General features: G+C 44.1%; 1 protein-coding gene across 2 annotated transcripts; it reads left to right on the top strand.

Moving 5' to 3' along the window:
• Window positions 1-18: 18 nt before the first annotated feature.
• On the top strand, window positions 19-17315 carry NMNAT1 (nicotinamide nucleotide adenylyltransferase 1). Of its 2 annotated transcripts, none has more exons than XM_036256517.1 (5): window positions 19-74; window positions 12038-12208; window positions 13681-13864; window positions 16371-16513; window positions 16843-17315. In XM_036256517.1, the coding sequence occupies exons 2-5, from the start codon at window positions 12094-12096 to the stop codon at window positions 17253-17255; spliced, it is 855 nt and encodes a 284-aa protein (XP_036112410.1). In that variant the 5' UTR covers window positions 19-74; window positions 12038-12093; the 3' UTR covers window positions 17256-17315. The 2 variants fall into 2 exon arrangements, with proteins under 2 accessions (XP_036112410.1, XP_036112409.1); XM_036256516.1 differs by lacking the exon at window positions 19-74 and adding an exon at window positions 6657-6950.
• The last annotated feature ends 757 nt before the right edge of the window (window positions 17316-18072 follow it).

The raw sequence follows: 18072 nt of genomic DNA, 5'->3' as shown, positions 1-18072 counted from the left end.
GGTGTTCCCCTCGCTGGCGTCCGGGCTGCGGATCGTCTGTCAGCGGACTCGGGCCGGGTGACCCTGAGGAAGCGGTAAGTCTTCAACCCGAGCTCCTGAGAAACCCCTATCTAGGGGAGTCAGCTCAGCACCCTTTTTTTTCGCAAGCGTAGGGTAGTCTAAGGTGGTGGGTGTCTTTGAGGGTCAAATGCAACGGTTGCCGAGGCAAGGTCATATTCAGGTTTGGGTAGGGGAGTCTTCCCCGTTCATTCTTTCCATCTTCAACTGTGGAAGTGAATTTACCCTGAAAAAATGGCGGGGGGGGGGAAGGGGGGTTCCTCTAGAAGCGGCTCTGTGAGCTGGGGGGAGGGGGGGAGAGGCAGAGGAGGAAGTTCTCCATTCTGAATGACTTTTTGCTCCGAAATCTTTTCCAAATCTATGAAAGACTAGATCCACCTTCCTGGAAACGGTTTGACACTCACACCCCTTGAGGAGACTACTAACTGTTGGGCAGCACTTTAAAAATTACTCCGAAATTAGGTGAAAACCATTTTCGGGGATTCCCAGCCCATCTCCTCGAAGCGTTCATAGCGTTTCCGACAAAATTGTTTGCGACGCTATCTTTAAAGTTAATTCTTTATCAGGCGCCCAGAACAAACTTCCAATCGAAATGAACAGAGAACTCGACCAGAATGAGTTATTTCTGTCAGTTCTGTCTGATGGTAGAATTCCTTAGGTATTACCAGACATTGTTTTTCAGTTTCATTTTGGATGTGAAACCACTGTTCTAGCCCAACTTTGAAAAAAGTTGATGGGGAGGTATAGTACAGCATAGAGAATATAGTTAATACTATTGTTAATAACTAGGTATGGTGCCAAGTGGTTACTAGACTTATTGGGGGGGGGGTCACATGAAAAGTAATTGAAATGTCTAACCACTAGGAAAAAATCTCAGAAAAATTCACTCCCACCCCCACCCCCATGATGTCTTGGTAGAAAGAGAGGTGTGTGGTTTTGTTTGTTTTGTTTTTAATCCTCACCCGAGGACATTTTTCCATTTTTTGTTCAGATAGAGTGGGAGGAAGAGAGAGAGAGAAACATCTACGTGAAAGGGACACATCGAGTGGCTGCCACCCACACGACAAACCAGGGTCAGGGACAAACTGCAACCAAGGTACACGCCCTTAGCGGGAACCGAACCCGGGTCTCTCTGGACTGCAGGCCGACGCTCTAACCACTGACCTAAACCGGCCAGGGCAAGGAATTATTTCTAAAGTACACTAGTTCATTACTCTCTGTTTAAACCCTCTAACACTCCTGTTCCCTATAGTATAAAATCCAAACTACGTATATCCTATCTAAGAGTGGGGAGACCTTAAACACCATGTTCCAGTTGTTTCACGTTAACTTTTTTGGTTTGTTAATCCTCACCCAAGGATATTTTTTCCTTAATTTTTAGAGAGTGGAAGGGGGGCAGGAGAGAGAGAGAGAGAGAGAGAGAGAAACATCAATGTGAAAGAGATACATCAATTGGTTGCCTCCCACATGACCCTGACTGGAGCTGGGGATTGAACCTGCAACCCAGGCACATGCTCTTGACCAGGAATCAAGTCCATGACCCTTTGGTCCTTGGATGGATGCTCCAACTGATGAGCCAAACTGACCAGGGCCATATCTATATCTATATATGTGTGTATGTGTGTGTGTGTATTTAAAAATTTTCCCTTTATTGATTTGAGAGAGAGAGGAAGTGAGAGGGAGAGAGAGATGGAAACATCGATGAGAGAGAACACTGATAGGCCTCCTCCTGCACACCCCCCACTGGGGATCGGGCTCACAACCTGGGCATGTGCCCTGACCGGAAATCAAACAGCGACCTCTTGGTGCATGGGTCGACACTCAACCACTGAGCCACACAGGCCAGGCCATTAGTCTTCAATATATATTTTCTTCTGATATTAAAAATATAGATATGGGTCCGGCCGGTGTGGTTGTGGGCCAAATCCCCAATAGGGAGCATGTAGGAGGCGGACAACTGATGTTCTCTTTCATCAATGTTTCTATCTCTCTCTCCCTCTCCCTTTCTCTCTCTCTAAAAATCAATAAAGAAAAAATTTTTTTGTTTTAAAAAGAAGACTAATGGTATATTATATACAGCCAAGCTTTCAGATTAAGATGAGCATTTAGAAAATCAATATTCAATTGAATTCAATTAGTAATTAGAAGTTTTTCACTTCTAGGGCTTAGCAACTGTGGAAAAAGTAGTGTGAAGACTAATTTTAAATTTCAGTCTTTAAAAATTGTAAATAGCAGCAGATGTCAACCATCAAGTACTTTTTTTTTTATAGTATATTTAATGAATTTAGTGCTTGATGTTTTTAGTTTCTCAAACTTCCCTTGACATTTTCTCCCAGAAAGCCGCTCATATGAACACATACCCAACACCTTGCTTATAACTTTATTTTGAGGGGGTTAATTTTTTTCTTTTTTCTAATACTCACCTGAGGAAGAGGGAGAGAGAGAGAGAAACATTGACATGAGAGACATCGATCAGTTACCTCCACAGGCACCCCCACTGAGGATAGAACCCATAACCTGGGCATGTGCCCTGACCAGAATCAAACCCGAAACCTTTTCTTGGTGTATGGCATGATGTTCCAACCAATTGAGCCATGCAGCCAGGGCCCTGCTGCATTTTTGAAGAAGCAATAAATTGACCTTGTTCAAATACGCAGTGTGAATCATTCTTCTTTCAAAATGAAACCATTGGCCCTGGCCAGGCGCTCAGTGGTTAGAGCTTCGGCCTGCGGACCAATGAGTCACGGGTTTAATTCTGGCCAAGGGCACGTACCTCTGTTGCCATTCATTGCCAGCCCTTGTTGGGTCATGCAGGAGGCAACCAGTCAGTCCATGTGTCTCTCTCACATTGATGTGTCTCTTCCCCTCCCACTCTATCTGCTGATAAATAGAAAAATATCCTCAGGTGAGGATTAAAAAAATAAAATGAAACCATTGTTCGTTACTAAGATTTATATTTTCCTTCTTCCTTTCCAATACTTATTTCTATAGCAACCATCCAGTTGATGCTACTAACTTCATTGAAACTAAAAAGGAGGTTCAGAAAGTCAAAGTAATTAATGATCTTGAAAGTACTTAATAGGAGATCCTTATTTGGGGTGAATTTGGTTGAGATGTCAGTCCTGTGACATTGGTTGAACTCTTTCTTTTTATCCGTTGGCAGTGCTCGTGAGTACTTAAGGACAGCGTTCTTCCAAATGAGTGGTTTTGATGTGCCTCCTGCTGTAGCTCTGATGTTCAGCTGCCTGTCTCATCTCAGAGTCATAGGGTAGGAGGTGGTCATGTGCTTCCTGGCAGGGGGCAGGTGCAGTGCTGCTGGGGCAGGCTCAATCTGCTCGAGGCATATGTCTGAGGCAGGGGACCTGCAGGGCTCCACTGCCAGCTTCAGACTGTCAGTTTAGCATCCGGGCTAGCACAGGTCACGCTGGCCAGCCAGAGCAGCCCCAGGCCTGAGAAAAGCACTGCAGGATGAAGAATGGGAATTAATGAAGTGGAGTGGAAGTAACATGAGAAGGGTGGCTCTTTTTTAAAAAAAATTTTTTTTCTTCATTGATTTTAGAGAGAGGACGGGAGACGGGGAGAGAGACAGAAACATCGATGAGAGAGAACATCGACTGGCTGCCACCTGCACGCCCCCTACTGGGAATCAGGCTCACAACCTGGGCTTGTGCCCTGATTGGGAATGAACCAGTGACCTGTTGGTGCATGGGTCGAAGCTCAGCCACTGAGCCACACCGGCCAGGCAGAAGGGTGGCTTTTTATACCTCATTCTGACCCTCTCTGCTTTTTCCTCTTGCTTTTCAGACTTCCTTCACTTCCTGGGCTTCCCTTTGCCATGTAACAGTCCTAGCTGAACAGTTACTTCCCTTGAAGGACTGATGAGCCTCCGACAAAGATAGTAACTTGGGACGTTTCTTGCTTACCTGTAGAAACCAGGCTGCTCACTGACAGCAGCACAGACAAGTAGTAAAGTTCAGGAGTCGTTTTTTCCTATAGTTGGGAGGGAAAAAGACACTGTGAGGAATACTTGTCTTTTAATTGGAATGTATGTTTAACACCTTTTTGCCACCAGGATTTAGACAGAGGCACCCATTTAACAAGAAATGGAGGGCTTGCTGCCTCAGTGCCAGGCCTCATCCAACAGTTCCACTCTTGATCAACAGCTTAACTTTTTTTTTTAATTCTAGCAAAGGGAATTTACACGCAAAAGGAAAAACCTCTCATGAAATTTTTTGAACTTTCCCTAGTGAAATGTTCAATTGTGACACATGTCTAATTAGGAATTCTATCTCTACATACCTGCTTTTAGTGTGAGTAGAAAATAAGTATTAAAGACTAATGGTGTATTATATATAGCCAAGCCTTCAGATTAAGATGAACCTTTGAAATTCAATATTTGTTATTATTATTATTATTTTTTTTAATCCTCACTCGATATTTTTCCATTTATCTTCAGATTGAATGGGAGGGAGGGAGAGAGGAAGAGAGAGAGAGAGAGAAACATTGATGTGAGAGAGACACATCAATTGGTTGCCTCCTGCACGACCCCAACCAGGGCCAGAGACAAACTGCAACCAAGGTACATGCCCTTGGCCGGGATCAAACCCAGGACTCTGATCCAAGGGCCGACATTCTAACTGCTAAGCCAAACTGGCCAGGGCCAGAAATTCAATATTTAAAAACATTCACAGTCAACAAAAAATGGGAAAATGTCCTCGGGTGAGGATAGAAAAAATAAATAAATAAAATAAAATAAAAACATACACAGTTAGTTGCCAATACTGTTAACATCATGGTGCAGATTCCTTCCCCGAAGGATCCCACACCAAATACAGAAAACATCCTCTTTAGTGCCTGTGGGACCGGTTCCATGTGAGTAAGCAGCACAGTGAAACCTAAAAGGACAGCAGGACAGCGTCAGTTTCCTAGGATTAGTCATCTCAGAAATATGTTCCTGCCCGGCTGCTATGGCTCAGTGGTTGAGCATTGACCCATATACCAAGAGGTCACCGGTTCAATTCCCGGTCAGGGCACATGCCCAGGTTGTGGGTCAAATCCCCAGTGGGGTATGTAGGAGACGGCCAGTCGCTGTTTTTCTCGCTCATTGATGTTTCTATCTCTCTCTCCCTCTCCCTTCCTCTCTCTCTAAAATCAGTAAAGAAAAATAATTTTTAAAAAGAAATATATTCCTGAATGCAAACCCAAATAAAATGTTTCCTTGCTTCCCTCCTGTGGAGCAGAAACACTCAAAATCTAGCCAGGCTAAGGTTTTCCTTTGATAGGTCATATTCTTTTTTTTTTTATCCTCACACAAGGATATTTTTTGATATTTTGTCCAAATAGAGTGGGAGAAAGAGGGAGAGAGAGAAACATCGATGTGAAAGGGATGCATCAAGTGATTGCCACCCGCACGACCCAACCAGGGTCGGGGACAAACTGCAACCGAGGTACGTGCCCTTAGCGGGAACTGAACCCAGTTCTCTCTGGACTGCAGGCCAACACTCTAACCACTAAGCCAAACCGGCCAAGGCAAGAGATTTTAAAATTGTCCTTCACCTGAATTTTGGTGCACGGGACAATGCCCAACCCACTGAGCCACACCAGCCAGGGCTTCACCTGGATTTTAAATGTGAATTTTTTTCTACGTTTCAGTTTGTGAGCTCCTGAAAACAGGAAGTCCTATCTTATCCATTTAGTAGACATTTAATTAGTGCTGGACAGAGTGCACACTTACCAATTGAGAAGAAAGTAAAGATGATATTACCAACCAAGTTGTTAAGGAGAGGTTGACTGCAGTACCGAGAAGAACTGGGCCTAAAAAATCAATCCACTGGGTTATACATTCATTTATTACTTATTAGAAGAGACCCGCCGTAAGCATAACACCAGAATGCACTGCGACCTTGAATTCTAATCCTGACCTGGCTCTAAATTCATTGGCTCCAGACAACTCACTTCTCTTAAGAACCTTGCTTGGTTCCTTTAGCATGGCTGCAAATTAATACTGTAAAAGCCCACCAGTAATACTAAGAGATATTAATATTCATAATCAGTGGACAAATAAGGTTTTCTATTTTTCTAATTCATGTTTCTTTGCTATTTTGGTGAAAAATATTTTGTGGCAATTCTGGCCTTCTGGAGTAAGGAAATAGGCTTTACTGCCCACAAATCTGTGTAACAGAAGCCAGCAGGTTTGAAGTCAGCCAATTACAGCGAGTGTCAATTACAGCGAGTGTTGCAGTTCCTTTTCCTTCTTCATCATGTGAGTGGATTATCAGTTTTCAGATACTTTTAGAATATCAGTGTTCTTAGAACTGCAAGTTTCTTATTTTGAATGTACCAATTGCATTTACTTCATTTGTCCAATAAGAAAGTTAACTGGTTGACTTTTTCTGCCAAGACTGATTTCTAGCGTAGAATCTGAAATAACATATCAAGTCATAATCTGGTCTAGTGTTCCTGTGTCGCCCTCAGCCCTGCAGACATTAGCTAATACCAGCCTATTGGGACTGCTCTTTAGGGAATACTTAAATCGAAACATTGGTGCCCTCATTGTCTCTTCTTATACTAGAAGAAATAAGTATTGGGTACAAACTAAACTCAGTCTGCCCAAATCCAGTTATTCTCACTGTATTGAGATTTTTGACTTTTCAAAGAGGTGAAGCAGGTGACTTATGTTTGATAATAGAGGGAAACACAATGGGGCAGGCTGCAATTAAACACCTAACAAGAACTGCAGAGAACACCCAAACCACCTCCACAGGTAAGACATGGACATGCGGAGCTGCTAGGAGGGTTGGGTGATGAAGAACTTACCTTAGCAGGACATAAAACTGGAGAGCCAGAGTGGTGATCCCAAACAAGAACACTGTCACTTGGCTGCATGGGACACAGTGAGTTACATTTTGCATTACTGTTTGTCGATGGAATGGCTTCAAGAAACCAAAGTCAGGTTCTGTTTCAGGATAAGGTAACATTAAACCACAGAGATAAAGTTTTAAACATAGCAAAGATGAATTGAGATCCATCCCATTAGAGCTAAATTATGTCTAAGAATACTCCAATAAGAATATTAAAAGTAGCTACTGTTTATTCAGCTTCTACTATCACACAGACACTGTTCATGCTAGTCTCTAAGGGCTCTTCAGAACCTGGGTTCTTTGATCATGACTAAATCAATGCTGTAAGTCCATCCAAAAATAATAGCTTGAGTTTATTAACATTTATAATTAGTAGACAAATGTGTCAAACATTATTTTATCCTCACCTGAGGATATACATATTGATTTTTAGAAAGAAAGGAAGGGACAGAGAGAAAGAGAGAAACATAGACCAGTTACCTTCCATACGCACCCCGACGGGATTGAATCTGCAGCCTAGACACGTGCCCTGACCAGGAATGGAACCCGCAATCTTTTGGTGTGCAGGATGATGCTCCAACCAACTGAGCCACCTGGCCAGGGCTGTGTCCAACATTTTATATGCATTTTTCTCATTTAAGCACAAATCCTAGAAGGTAGGGACTGCAGTTTCCCATTTTATAGATGGGGAAACCGAGACTCAGATGAAGTTTCTTGTCCAAGGACAAACATCTCGTAGTAAGAGGCAAAGCTAGAATTTGAACCAGGTCTGAGAGTCCTTACTGCACCCCTATATAGTGTTAGCTCTGCCTCCAGGCAGATGGTTTGTGCTGAGTGTCACTTATAAACTGAGGGTTAACCTACCGACCATAGCTTCACCTGAATGTCAACTGAAGTCTGCTGTTACTGCTCAAACATTTTGGAAATTCTTTTGAAATTAAGTCTGTTTGGTTTTTATGCATAAGAAAATCTTCCTCATTAGCTAATAGTTTTATCCCTTTCTTCACCATAAACTCTGTTAGTCACTTTGATTATTTCATTAATTGGGTTTAGCACTGAAAGACTTTAGGGTATTTGTAGAAATCAGGTGTACCTTCCAAAGACAAAAATTTATCCCCGATGAAGGTGCTCAAAAAAATAGGCAATTTCGTAGTGGCTGCACCAGTCTGCATTCCCACCAGCAGTGTACTAGAGTCCCCTTTTCTCCACACCCTTGCCAGTACTTGTTTGATGATTTGTTGATGGCGGCCATTCTGACAGGTGTGAGGTGATACCTCATTGTTGTTTTAATTTGAATCTCTCTGATTAGTGATGTTGAGCATTTCTTCATATGTCTCTTAGCCATTTGTATGTACTGTTTGGAGAGATGTCTATTTAGTTCCTCTGCCCATTTTAATTGGATTATTTGTCTTCCCCTAGTACGCTGCTGGTGGGAATGCAGACTGGTGCAGCCACTATGGAAAACACTATGGTGTTACCTCAAAAAATTAAAAATTGAACTTCCATTTGACCCAGTGATCCCACTTCTAGGAATATACCCTAAGAAGCCTGAAACACCAATCAAAAAGAATATATGTACTCCCATGTTTGTAGCAGCACTATTTACAATAGCTAAGATCTGGAAACAGCCCAAGCGTCCATCAGTAGACGAATGGATAAAAATGCTGTGGTACATTTACACAATGGAGTACTATGCAGCTGTAAGAAAGAAAGATCTCTTATCCTTTGAGACTGCATGGAGAGACCTGGAAAATATCATACTAAGTGAAACAAGCCAAATAGAGAAAGACAAGTATCATATGATCTCACTTATTTGTGGAATATAATGAACATAACAGTCTGAGGAATGGGGTAGTCCCAGAGACGTAGAGGTGGGGTACAGACTGACAATCCCCAGAAGAGGGGGTGGTGGGGGAGAGATAAACCACAGAACTTATGTGCATGTGTGCATGAACAATGGACATGGACAACAAAGCTGGGGACAGGGAAGGGAGGGAGTGGGAGGGGGAATCAGTGGGGGAAAAAGGAGAAACATCTGTAACAAAAATTAATTAATAAAAAAATAAGGCCCTGGCCAGTTTGACTCAGCGGTTAGAGCGTCGGCCTGCGGTCCGGAGAGACCTGGGTTCGGTTCCCGCTAAGGGTACGTACTTCGGTTGCAGTTTGTCCCCGGCCCTGGTTGGTCGTGTGGGTGGCAGCCACTCGATGTGTCCCTTCACGTCGATGTTTCTCTCTCTCTCTCCCTTCCTCTCTCTCCCTCCCACTCTATCTGTATAAAAAATGGAAAAATATCCTCGGGTGAGGATAAAAATAAATAAATAAATAAGTAAAAACTTAGCTGGAAGTCTGAACAATTAAATAGAAAAAAAAATAGGCAACTTCAAAACATACCCCAGATTATTTAAAACAATGGCACATTATTAGAACTAGAATAATTACATGCTTAAAGTCATTGTTTTAAAAGGCACAGCTTCTCCTTAGAGGTGTAAATTTCGGAGGTTGTCAAGTTAGTACCATTATTTAAGTCAGCTAATGTAGCATCCTGAAATGTGACAAGAAAATCCAAACAATTACTGTTCTTTCTGAAAAAAGTTAATGTTTTACAAACTGGCTTAATGTTTAGAAAATGTTTCATTATTGTTTACACATCGGTGTTTTTAAAACCTAAGGTCAGTGAAATTGAACTTGAAAATTGAAAGTACATTTTAGTTAAACTTCAAGACTGCCTCAGAAAGAAATGACTTTTGTCCCAGTGGGCTAGGGACAAACACTTACAGCCTGAGCTGATGAGACCTCGGCAGCCAGCAATGCAGGCGATAGGCTGAGTGGGCCAGACAGAAGTGAATCATGGTGACACTGGTCCTTGAGCACCTGGAACAAAACAAGGAGGGTCCAGACAGTCTCGTTAGAGCCCTCAAACCACTTCACCCATTGTCACCTGCCCTGTGGGGATACAGAGGAAGTACTCTCCCATGGAGAGGGACAGATCCTTGTTTTTTTTTAAAGCCACTCTGGGCTATGATAGGAGCTCACTGTAACTTAAGTCTTCTGTGGCTTTGAGGGTCTAAAGTTTAGTCCGGGCTCAGGTTGGTTGTGTTCACAGTGAATTAAGAGGACTGAGCTAGATATTTGAGACAGGTCATGAATGTGACAAGGGAAAAAGCTTTCTTTAAGCAGAGAGATCAGCTTCCTCAGCCCCTTCCCCAGCCTTTCCCTTGGGGAGCACCTGGGAACCTGAGCTCATCCCCAAGGTCAGGGAGGGGCTTCAACCTCTTTGTTCCATCCTTCCCTGTCCTGTAAGCAGCTCCCTTGGGACCCAGTGCCTCCTGATCTCAGCCTTACTGTTCTTCCAGCTCATAGCGTAGTCTCCCTTGGGGACTGGTACCTGAAACTTGAGATGGGCAAGCCTGGAATCGACACGGGGCTCCAGCTGAACCCAACCCTTCTACCGTGGTCCTTGAGACCATGCTCAGTAGCTGGCAGAATACTCTGATTTCCTTGTGTACCCAGGGTACTGTGGGGATGTTGCTTTTACCCCCACCCCATAATGCCACAAGTACTTTGAGAATTGGGGGTGGGGTGGGAACAAGCCCTAAGTGAACTCTGGTTTCATTCTTGAGATAACTGAAAGGTAGGACATTTAAATCATTCTCACCATTGAACTATTTTTTTAAGTGTTTTTTTATTGATTTTAGAGAGAGAAGAAGGGAGAGGGAGAGAGAGATAGAAACATCAACATCAATAGGCCACCTCCTGCATATTCCCTTCTGGGGATCGAGCCTGAAAACCAGGCATGTGCCCTGACTGGGAATCAAACCAGTGACCTCTTGGTGCATGGGATGATGCTCAACCAACTGAGCCACACTGGCCGGGCTGAAGTCTTTTTTTTTTTTTTTTTTTAAGTTTTTACTTTATTGATTTTAGAGAGAGAGGAAGTGAGAGGGAGAGAAAGAGAAACATCAATGAGAACATCGACTGGCCACCTCCTGCACGCCCCCCACTGGGGATCGGGCCCACAACCTGGGCATGTGTCCTGACCGGGAATCGAACTGGCGACCTCTTAGTGCATGGCTCGACGCTCAACTGCTGAGCCACACCGGCTGTACTGAATCGATTTTTGAATGCCATGTGACCTCTCCCTCCTTTATTTCCTGTCAGTGATTAGCAGTGTCCCTGTGATCCCTACCACTGTGCTTTGTTTGGAGAAGGCCTCAAATATTTATTGAATAAATGTTTCTTATTTTCATTCCCACCTTCTGTACTTAAATTGAAGCACTCAGGATTTTGTAATTGGCTTTCTATCTTGTTTCACCCTTGCAGGATATTTGGTTCTGTCCAAAATGTCCCCAGAGACATTTGGCCTGTGATCCATTACAGAATGCAAACATTGAACCTTGTTCAAGTTGTACGGGCATTATTTTTCTTACTTTTACTGAGAAATCTGGAGATTTCATGTTGATTCTTGCTCTCCATCATCATGAAGTTGGGCAGGGATACTCTGAACTCTAAAAGCAGTTGCTGTCAAATATATATCAACTTGATCATTGGCCCGATATTCCTTATATCTGAATAGTTTCCGTGATACAGATCGATTCTGTTGGTATCGTCTCGATAAGGTTGGTGACCTTATTTGAGGGTGACCACGAAGAAACTGGATGATAACTTGTTCATGGCTCTGTTATTCATCTTTTCACACTTCAAGGATCTTTGGGTGTGGACCAAATGGGGATGTTTTGGACAGGACCGAATGTCCACTAATCATTTTGCCCCTTCCAATCCATCTTACAGCATCACCGTAATCAATGTTATCCCTTTCCTCACAAGTAACAGCTATCATTTATCTTAACACTGTGCCAAGCAATATGTTAAGTGCTTTGCCATGTGTCACCCTCAAAATCACGCCTCATAATAACAGAAGTCGCAAAGAGTGAGAAGGATATCCCCATCCTTTATGGTAGGAGCTGCAAATTCACCCTGAAAAGGAAGGGTGGGGAAACGGGGCCATTTTTGCACCTCATTTAGCACAGTCATTGAAGCCAGATATTTTAACGCATCTATTTGGAATGAGAACACAGAAGGATGTCAGAAGGCCTATAACTGGTGTTCTTTTTCCTTTGTAGACCACAAGGGAGGCATCAGACTGTTCCACTTAGATCAACAACTTCAGGTTCTTAACATGGAAAATTCAGAGAAAACAGAAGTGGTTCTCCTTGCCTGTGGTTCCTTTAACCCTGTCACCAACATGCACCTCCGGTTGTTTGAGCTGGCCAGGGACTACGTGAACAGAACAGGTAGGAACAGTAGCCAAAAGCAATGATGGGGTTCAGAACACACTATCCCCAAGTATGGCCCTGTGGCACAGTGAATATTTTAAACTGAAGGAGTTTGAGAAACTTGCACAATCAGGAAGGTCACTCTGACCTCCTCCCCACCTTTTCCCCCTGAATACGGTCACAAAACCCTATGTAAGAGGTTTCCTCCCTATACCCAGAGGAAAGGAGCATCGTTATCTCTGAAAACAAAGGGATACCAAGAAGAATCTGAATACATGGGCCTCAATAAGTTTTCCTGAATTTACAACATTTACCTTATGCTCTTCACCCTGTTTTGTTCTCTACTACTGTCTACTCTTCATCAAACCTAGCATTAAAATACTCAGCTTTGCCCTGGCCAAATTGGTTCAGCGGTTGGAGCATCGGCCCACGGTCCAGAGAGACCTGGGTTTGGTTCCAGCTAAGGACACGTGCCTCGGTTGCAGTTTGTCCCCGGCCCTGGTTGGGGTCTTGTGGGTGGCGACCACTCGATGTGTCTCTCTCACGTCGATGTTTCTCTCTTCCTCTTCCTCCCTCTACCCCTACCGCTCTATCTGAAGATAAATGGAAAAATGTCCTCGGGTGAGGATAAAAAAAATAATAATAATAATCAGCTTTGCTCTGGTTGGTTTGGCTCAGCAGTTAGAGCATCAGCCCTCAGGCCCAAGGTTTGTGGGTTTGATTCTGTGTAAAGGGCACATACTTGGGTTGCAAGTTGGATCCTCAGCTGTGGTCGGGTCACTTGGGAGGCAGCAAATCAGTGTGTCTCTCTCACATCATTGTTTCTTTCTCTCCCTCCTTCCCTTCCATTCTATCTAAAAATCAATGGAAAAATATCCTCGGGTGAGGATTAACCCCGCCCAAAAATAAATTCAGCTTTAACTGTTTCATGGGGTGGTCCTTTCCTTATGAAGGTTCCCATGTCATGTAAACCTTACATTAAGTAAATGTATGTGCTTTCCTCCTGTCAATCTGTCTTTCTCAGTTTAATTTTCAGACCCAGCCAGGGACCCTAAGAGGGTCAAGGAAAACTTTTTCCTTCCCTACATAGACAAGATTTATTTTGTTACGTAAATGATCATGCTGTATGCTGACAGATGGGTGGGTGCTCATACTCACTAATAATCAGGAAACTAAAATTTTAAATGAGATATATTTTTTCCGGTCACATGGACAAAACTTTTTAAACTTCATAGCATCAAGTATCAGAGACTGGGGAGAAATGGACTCTTTTTACCCTCTAGGTGGACAACACAACTCTATTAAGGTGTTTTACAAGGCAGTTCTAGGTTATGTCTATTTTACGACCATTACAAATGAATAAATGAATCTGCATCCCTGTTTTTAAAAAAAGAAAGAATCTTTCATTATAAAATCATATTGATGACAGCATTTTCTGGGCATAAAATCTAATTTGTTATACCTCACGTCAAACCTAACTCTTTATCCAGGAAAATACAAAGTTATCAAAGGCATAATTTCTCCTGTTGGCGATGCATATAAGAAGAAAGGACTCATCTCTGCCCATCACCGAGTTGTCATGGCACAGCTTGCCACCAAGAACTCCAGCTGGGTGGAGGTGGACACCTGGGAAAGTCTGCAGAAGGAGTGGATGGAGACTGCTAAGGTGCTAAGGTGTGTATGGGGAAGTCAGCTCTGCCAGTTCTCTGGGAATGGGGTGGGGCTTTCTTGGCATTTCCCACGGTTCAGTGCTGCCTGTGTCTGTGAGCATACAGTTTACAAAACTGTCACTAGGGTTGGCAAGGCCGAGGCTGTGCGTTTCTGTGTCAGGTTGTCACAGTCGTGGAGCACAGAAACAGGCAGCATGTTCTTTTGTGTCTTTCATTGAGATGTCTGCATGCTGGTCACTTGTATAGCTCACCTGCCTGGCCTGTCTGTGCCCCAAGTGAGAAAGGCAACGGTGTAAGATGACGTCATTGTCATCAGTCTTCTTAGGTATGAAAGAGGCAGTAATTGAAGGGAGGGGAGCCGTGATGCTTGTCATGGACAGAGTGTCTTTGTGCGCTGCTTCCATCACAGCAGATGGGCTTGTCACCTCTCTGCTTCTACCTTTGAGACAGTTCCAGTTAAGGATTCAGAAACCAGAGTAACATCTAGTTACTACTCCATGTGATCTTGAGTATAAACTAGAAGGACTTTTTGAAACCCTTTCTGTCGAACGTCCATCCTTAGGGTTCTGAGCCTTCCAGTTCTGACCGTATCGATTAGGGTTCAGACAGGAACTAGAAACTCTGAGCGTTTAAGCAGAAAGGGACATAGGTGCTTAGGCAAAAGTGTTAAAAGGGCTGGAGGAGTGGGAGTCAGAGCTTGTTCAAGGTCAGACCTCCTTCGCTACATTCGGAGTTCAGGAAATGCACTGTTCCTGCCTCTGTCACCTACTGTTGAACTGTCCCTGTCTCCTGAAGTGGTGGCTGGACAATGGAATATAGAGTCTGGCCACCACGTTCATGCTGTAATGTTACTTATCCGTCTTCACAGCTGCAAGAAGATGGCCTCTCTCTCTCTTCTTCCTTCCAAATCTCTAACAAGTGAATCTCACGGCAGAGTCTCCGTCATATGCAGGACCTGCTGCGAGGACCCTGGGGACTGTGTTGAGGGTGGAATTGGACACTGAGCGGCAGATGCTGTCTAGCACAGCAGCTTACCAGACTCCAGCTTCTGCGTCCCCACCTGACTCAACCCCTTGGGCCTCTAGTAACCTATTGTCCATTACATTTTCAACTCAGGAATTCAAGAGGGAGGGGATTTGGGGATACAAAGCACCCAGAGTTTGCTCCACAAGTGTAGCTCATGTTACTTAAATAACTTTGGGCAGTTGTAAATCACTGGGCCCTTGCTGCCTGTCGAGAATCAAGCCACATACAGATGCTGGCTGCGGGCCCTTCCTTTAGCTTCAGGCTCTTGCCCTCTCCAGGACCTTCTCTGTGGCACTGTGGTTCTCCACTAGGTCAGGCCCACTCTTCAGTCTGAAACCAGACTGCCAAGGTTTCAAATCCCGACTCTGCTGCTTAGAAACTAAATAACCTTGGGCAAATTACTCAGTGTCCTCTCTCAGTGGGGATAATAGACAGCTCTGATATAATGGTGGCAGTAATATAGTTGCTTTATAATAGCGCAGACATTCACTCAGTGAAGCTGTTACTGAGTGCTCCTGTGTCCCAGGGCCTCTGCTGGGAACTGGAGTTGGAACTCTCAGCTGTCCCCTCCATTGTGGAAATGACAAGACGATAGGGCAGATTTTGTGGTGGTGGTTGTTAATCCTTACATGAGGATATTCTTCCATTGATTTTTAGATAGAGTGGAAGGGAGAGAGAAAGAGAAACATTTATGCAAGAGAAACACATCTGTTGGTTGCCTCCCAAACAACTCCAGCCAGGGCTGGGGATCAAACCCGAGACCCTTTGGTTCACAGGTTGATACTCTAACTGCTGAGCCAAAGCAGCCAGGGCTAGAATAGAATTTATAGAATAATAATTATTTTAAAAGTTTTTATTGATTTTAGACAGAGGAAGGGATAGAGAGAGAAAGAGACAGAGAAATATCAATGCTAGAGAGAAACATCGATCAGTTGCCTCCGACACTCACCCTGACTAGGGATCCAACCTACAACCAGAGTATGTGCCCTGTCTGGGAATCGAACCCACCACCTTTTGGTGTATGGATGATGCTCCAACCAACTGAGCCACACCAGCCAGGGCTAAAATAATAATAATAATAATAATAATAATAATAATAATTTATTATTATTTATGACATGGGGTGTTGAGAACATTTAACCAAATAATCCAAGCAAAGGGTTTAGTGTAGTGCTTTGCACATAAATAATGTTAACTCCTATTGCTGTGACCCAGACACATAAAGCCTAGGATAAAACAACTACCATGTTGTGCTCCCAGGATTTTCCTTGCTTTCCATTCCCTATGTCCAGGACCCAGGGCCTCAGTGCCCTGGCCAGCATCCATTCTGACTGTCTGGGTACCGAGTGTACCAGCAGTTAAATGTTTTCAACACCACCCACCTTTAACCCTGCATTAGAGGCTCTTGGGCATCTGCAGAGGGACAGTGTTTCAGCTGAGCATTGTGAGAAAGAGGAACGCTCTCTTGCTTTGCTCTTTTCTAGACACCATCAAGAGAAGCTGGAGGCTAGCAGCTGTGATCACCAGCCAGACTCCCCTGTGCTGGAAATGCCCGGACGGAAGAGGAAGTGGGCTGAACACAGATCAGAATTTAGTCAGGAGAGATCCCCAGAGCCAAAAAGAAAAGGTCTGCATGCTTTACCAGGATTGCCGACTGGAGCTGATGAGATTCTAGAGCTGAGCAAGCCCCTTTCTATGTTCATTTTTCATTCAGTACATGTGGGCGCCTGGAAAGTGCCCCTTGTACATTTGCTGACGGGGGGGGGGGGTGCGTCCTGGCTCATTTCCTCTGCACTGTCCCTTAACCTTAACCTGTGAGTGTCCCAGGTCTCTTCTGAGAATCTGAATCTGATGAAAACTATGAACCTTATTCCCAGAAAAGTATCTCCACACATTCATTTTGACACAGGGAATTATTAAAAAGCAAAACCTGAAGCAGTGTTTTCTTCTCCCCAGCCGTGCCGAAGGTCAAGCTGCTGTGTGGGGCAGACCTGCTGGAGTCCTTCGGTGTTCCCAACCTGTGGAAGAGTGAGGACATCGCCAAAATTGTGGGAGACTATGGGCTCATATGTATTACCCGGGCTGGAAGCGATGCTCAGAAATTCATCTATGAATCCGATGTGCTGTGGCAACACCAGGCCAACATCCACCTGGTCAACGAATGGATCACCAATGACATCTCGTCCACCAAGATCCGGAGAGCCCTCCGGAGGGGCCAGAGCATCCGCTACTTGGTGCCAGATCTTGTCCAAGAATATATCGAAAAGCATAACTTGTATAGCTCTGAGAGTGAAGAGAGAAATGTTGGGGTTATCCTGGCTCCTTTGCAGAGATACGTCGTAGACACTAACTCAAATACTACAGCATGAAACTTTGGACTTCCCTTTGGGAATCTGAAACAGTCTGGGTGTTAGCAACTGGGAAAAGGAATCGTGATCCTGTTTCATAAACTAAAGTTAAAAGTTTGGTAAAAATCAGTAATAAATTAAAATCAGATTTATTTCTTTTTCTTTGCATCAGAAGTTGCGAAGATGAATGTCTTCAGCATTACGATCCTTTTTAGAATGTACAAATCCTTTTATCGTTGAAACGAGATGAGCAGCACTAAAGCCAGAAGTCAAAAGGGACATCTGGCTTCCCCACATAAGAGAAGCAAAGTATGAAAAGCCAGAGTTTGTTCAAAGTTCTAACTTTAGTCATGAAGGGAACTAACATGTATGCATGTCCATTTCTGGGCCGTCTTCACCCTTGGTGGCCAAAGAAGTCATTCTTAAAATTGCCATCTTGCAAAAGGCACCACCAGTCAGTCGTTTCCAGCTGTGCCGACGGGCTGGGAATGTGTCAGGCAGAAGCTCTGGGCCCGTAGTTCATTCTCTCTGGCACACGTCAGAATGGCTGGGTAAGCTTTGCCAAGACACACCTGCCCAGAGCTCCACCGTTGGAGGTGAGTGGGGCCAAACCCTGGAAAGGCACACAGTGCCCACCAGAGGTAGAGAGCCTCTGCCTCACGTGTTTGACACGTTTTCTTGGCACAGCCCTGTTGTAGCTCATGGTCTAACCCTGGCCGTCGGCCATCCCTTTGTACAATGCAATTGTACAGTCAGATCTGAATCCACAGTTCACAAAAGGACAAGTTCAGGAACAACTGCAGAGATGACATCACACGACCTAGGACAGCGAGAAACA

Source organism: Molossus molossus, unplaced genomic scaffold (genome assembly GCF_014108415.1).
Source record: "Molossus molossus isolate mMolMol1 unplaced genomic scaffold, mMolMol1.p scaffold_m16_p_12, whole genome shotgun sequence".
NCBI lineage: Eukaryota > Metazoa > Chordata > Mammalia > Chiroptera > Molossidae > Molossus > Molossus molossus.
This window is presented reverse-complemented; position numbering and strand designations above follow the sequence as displayed.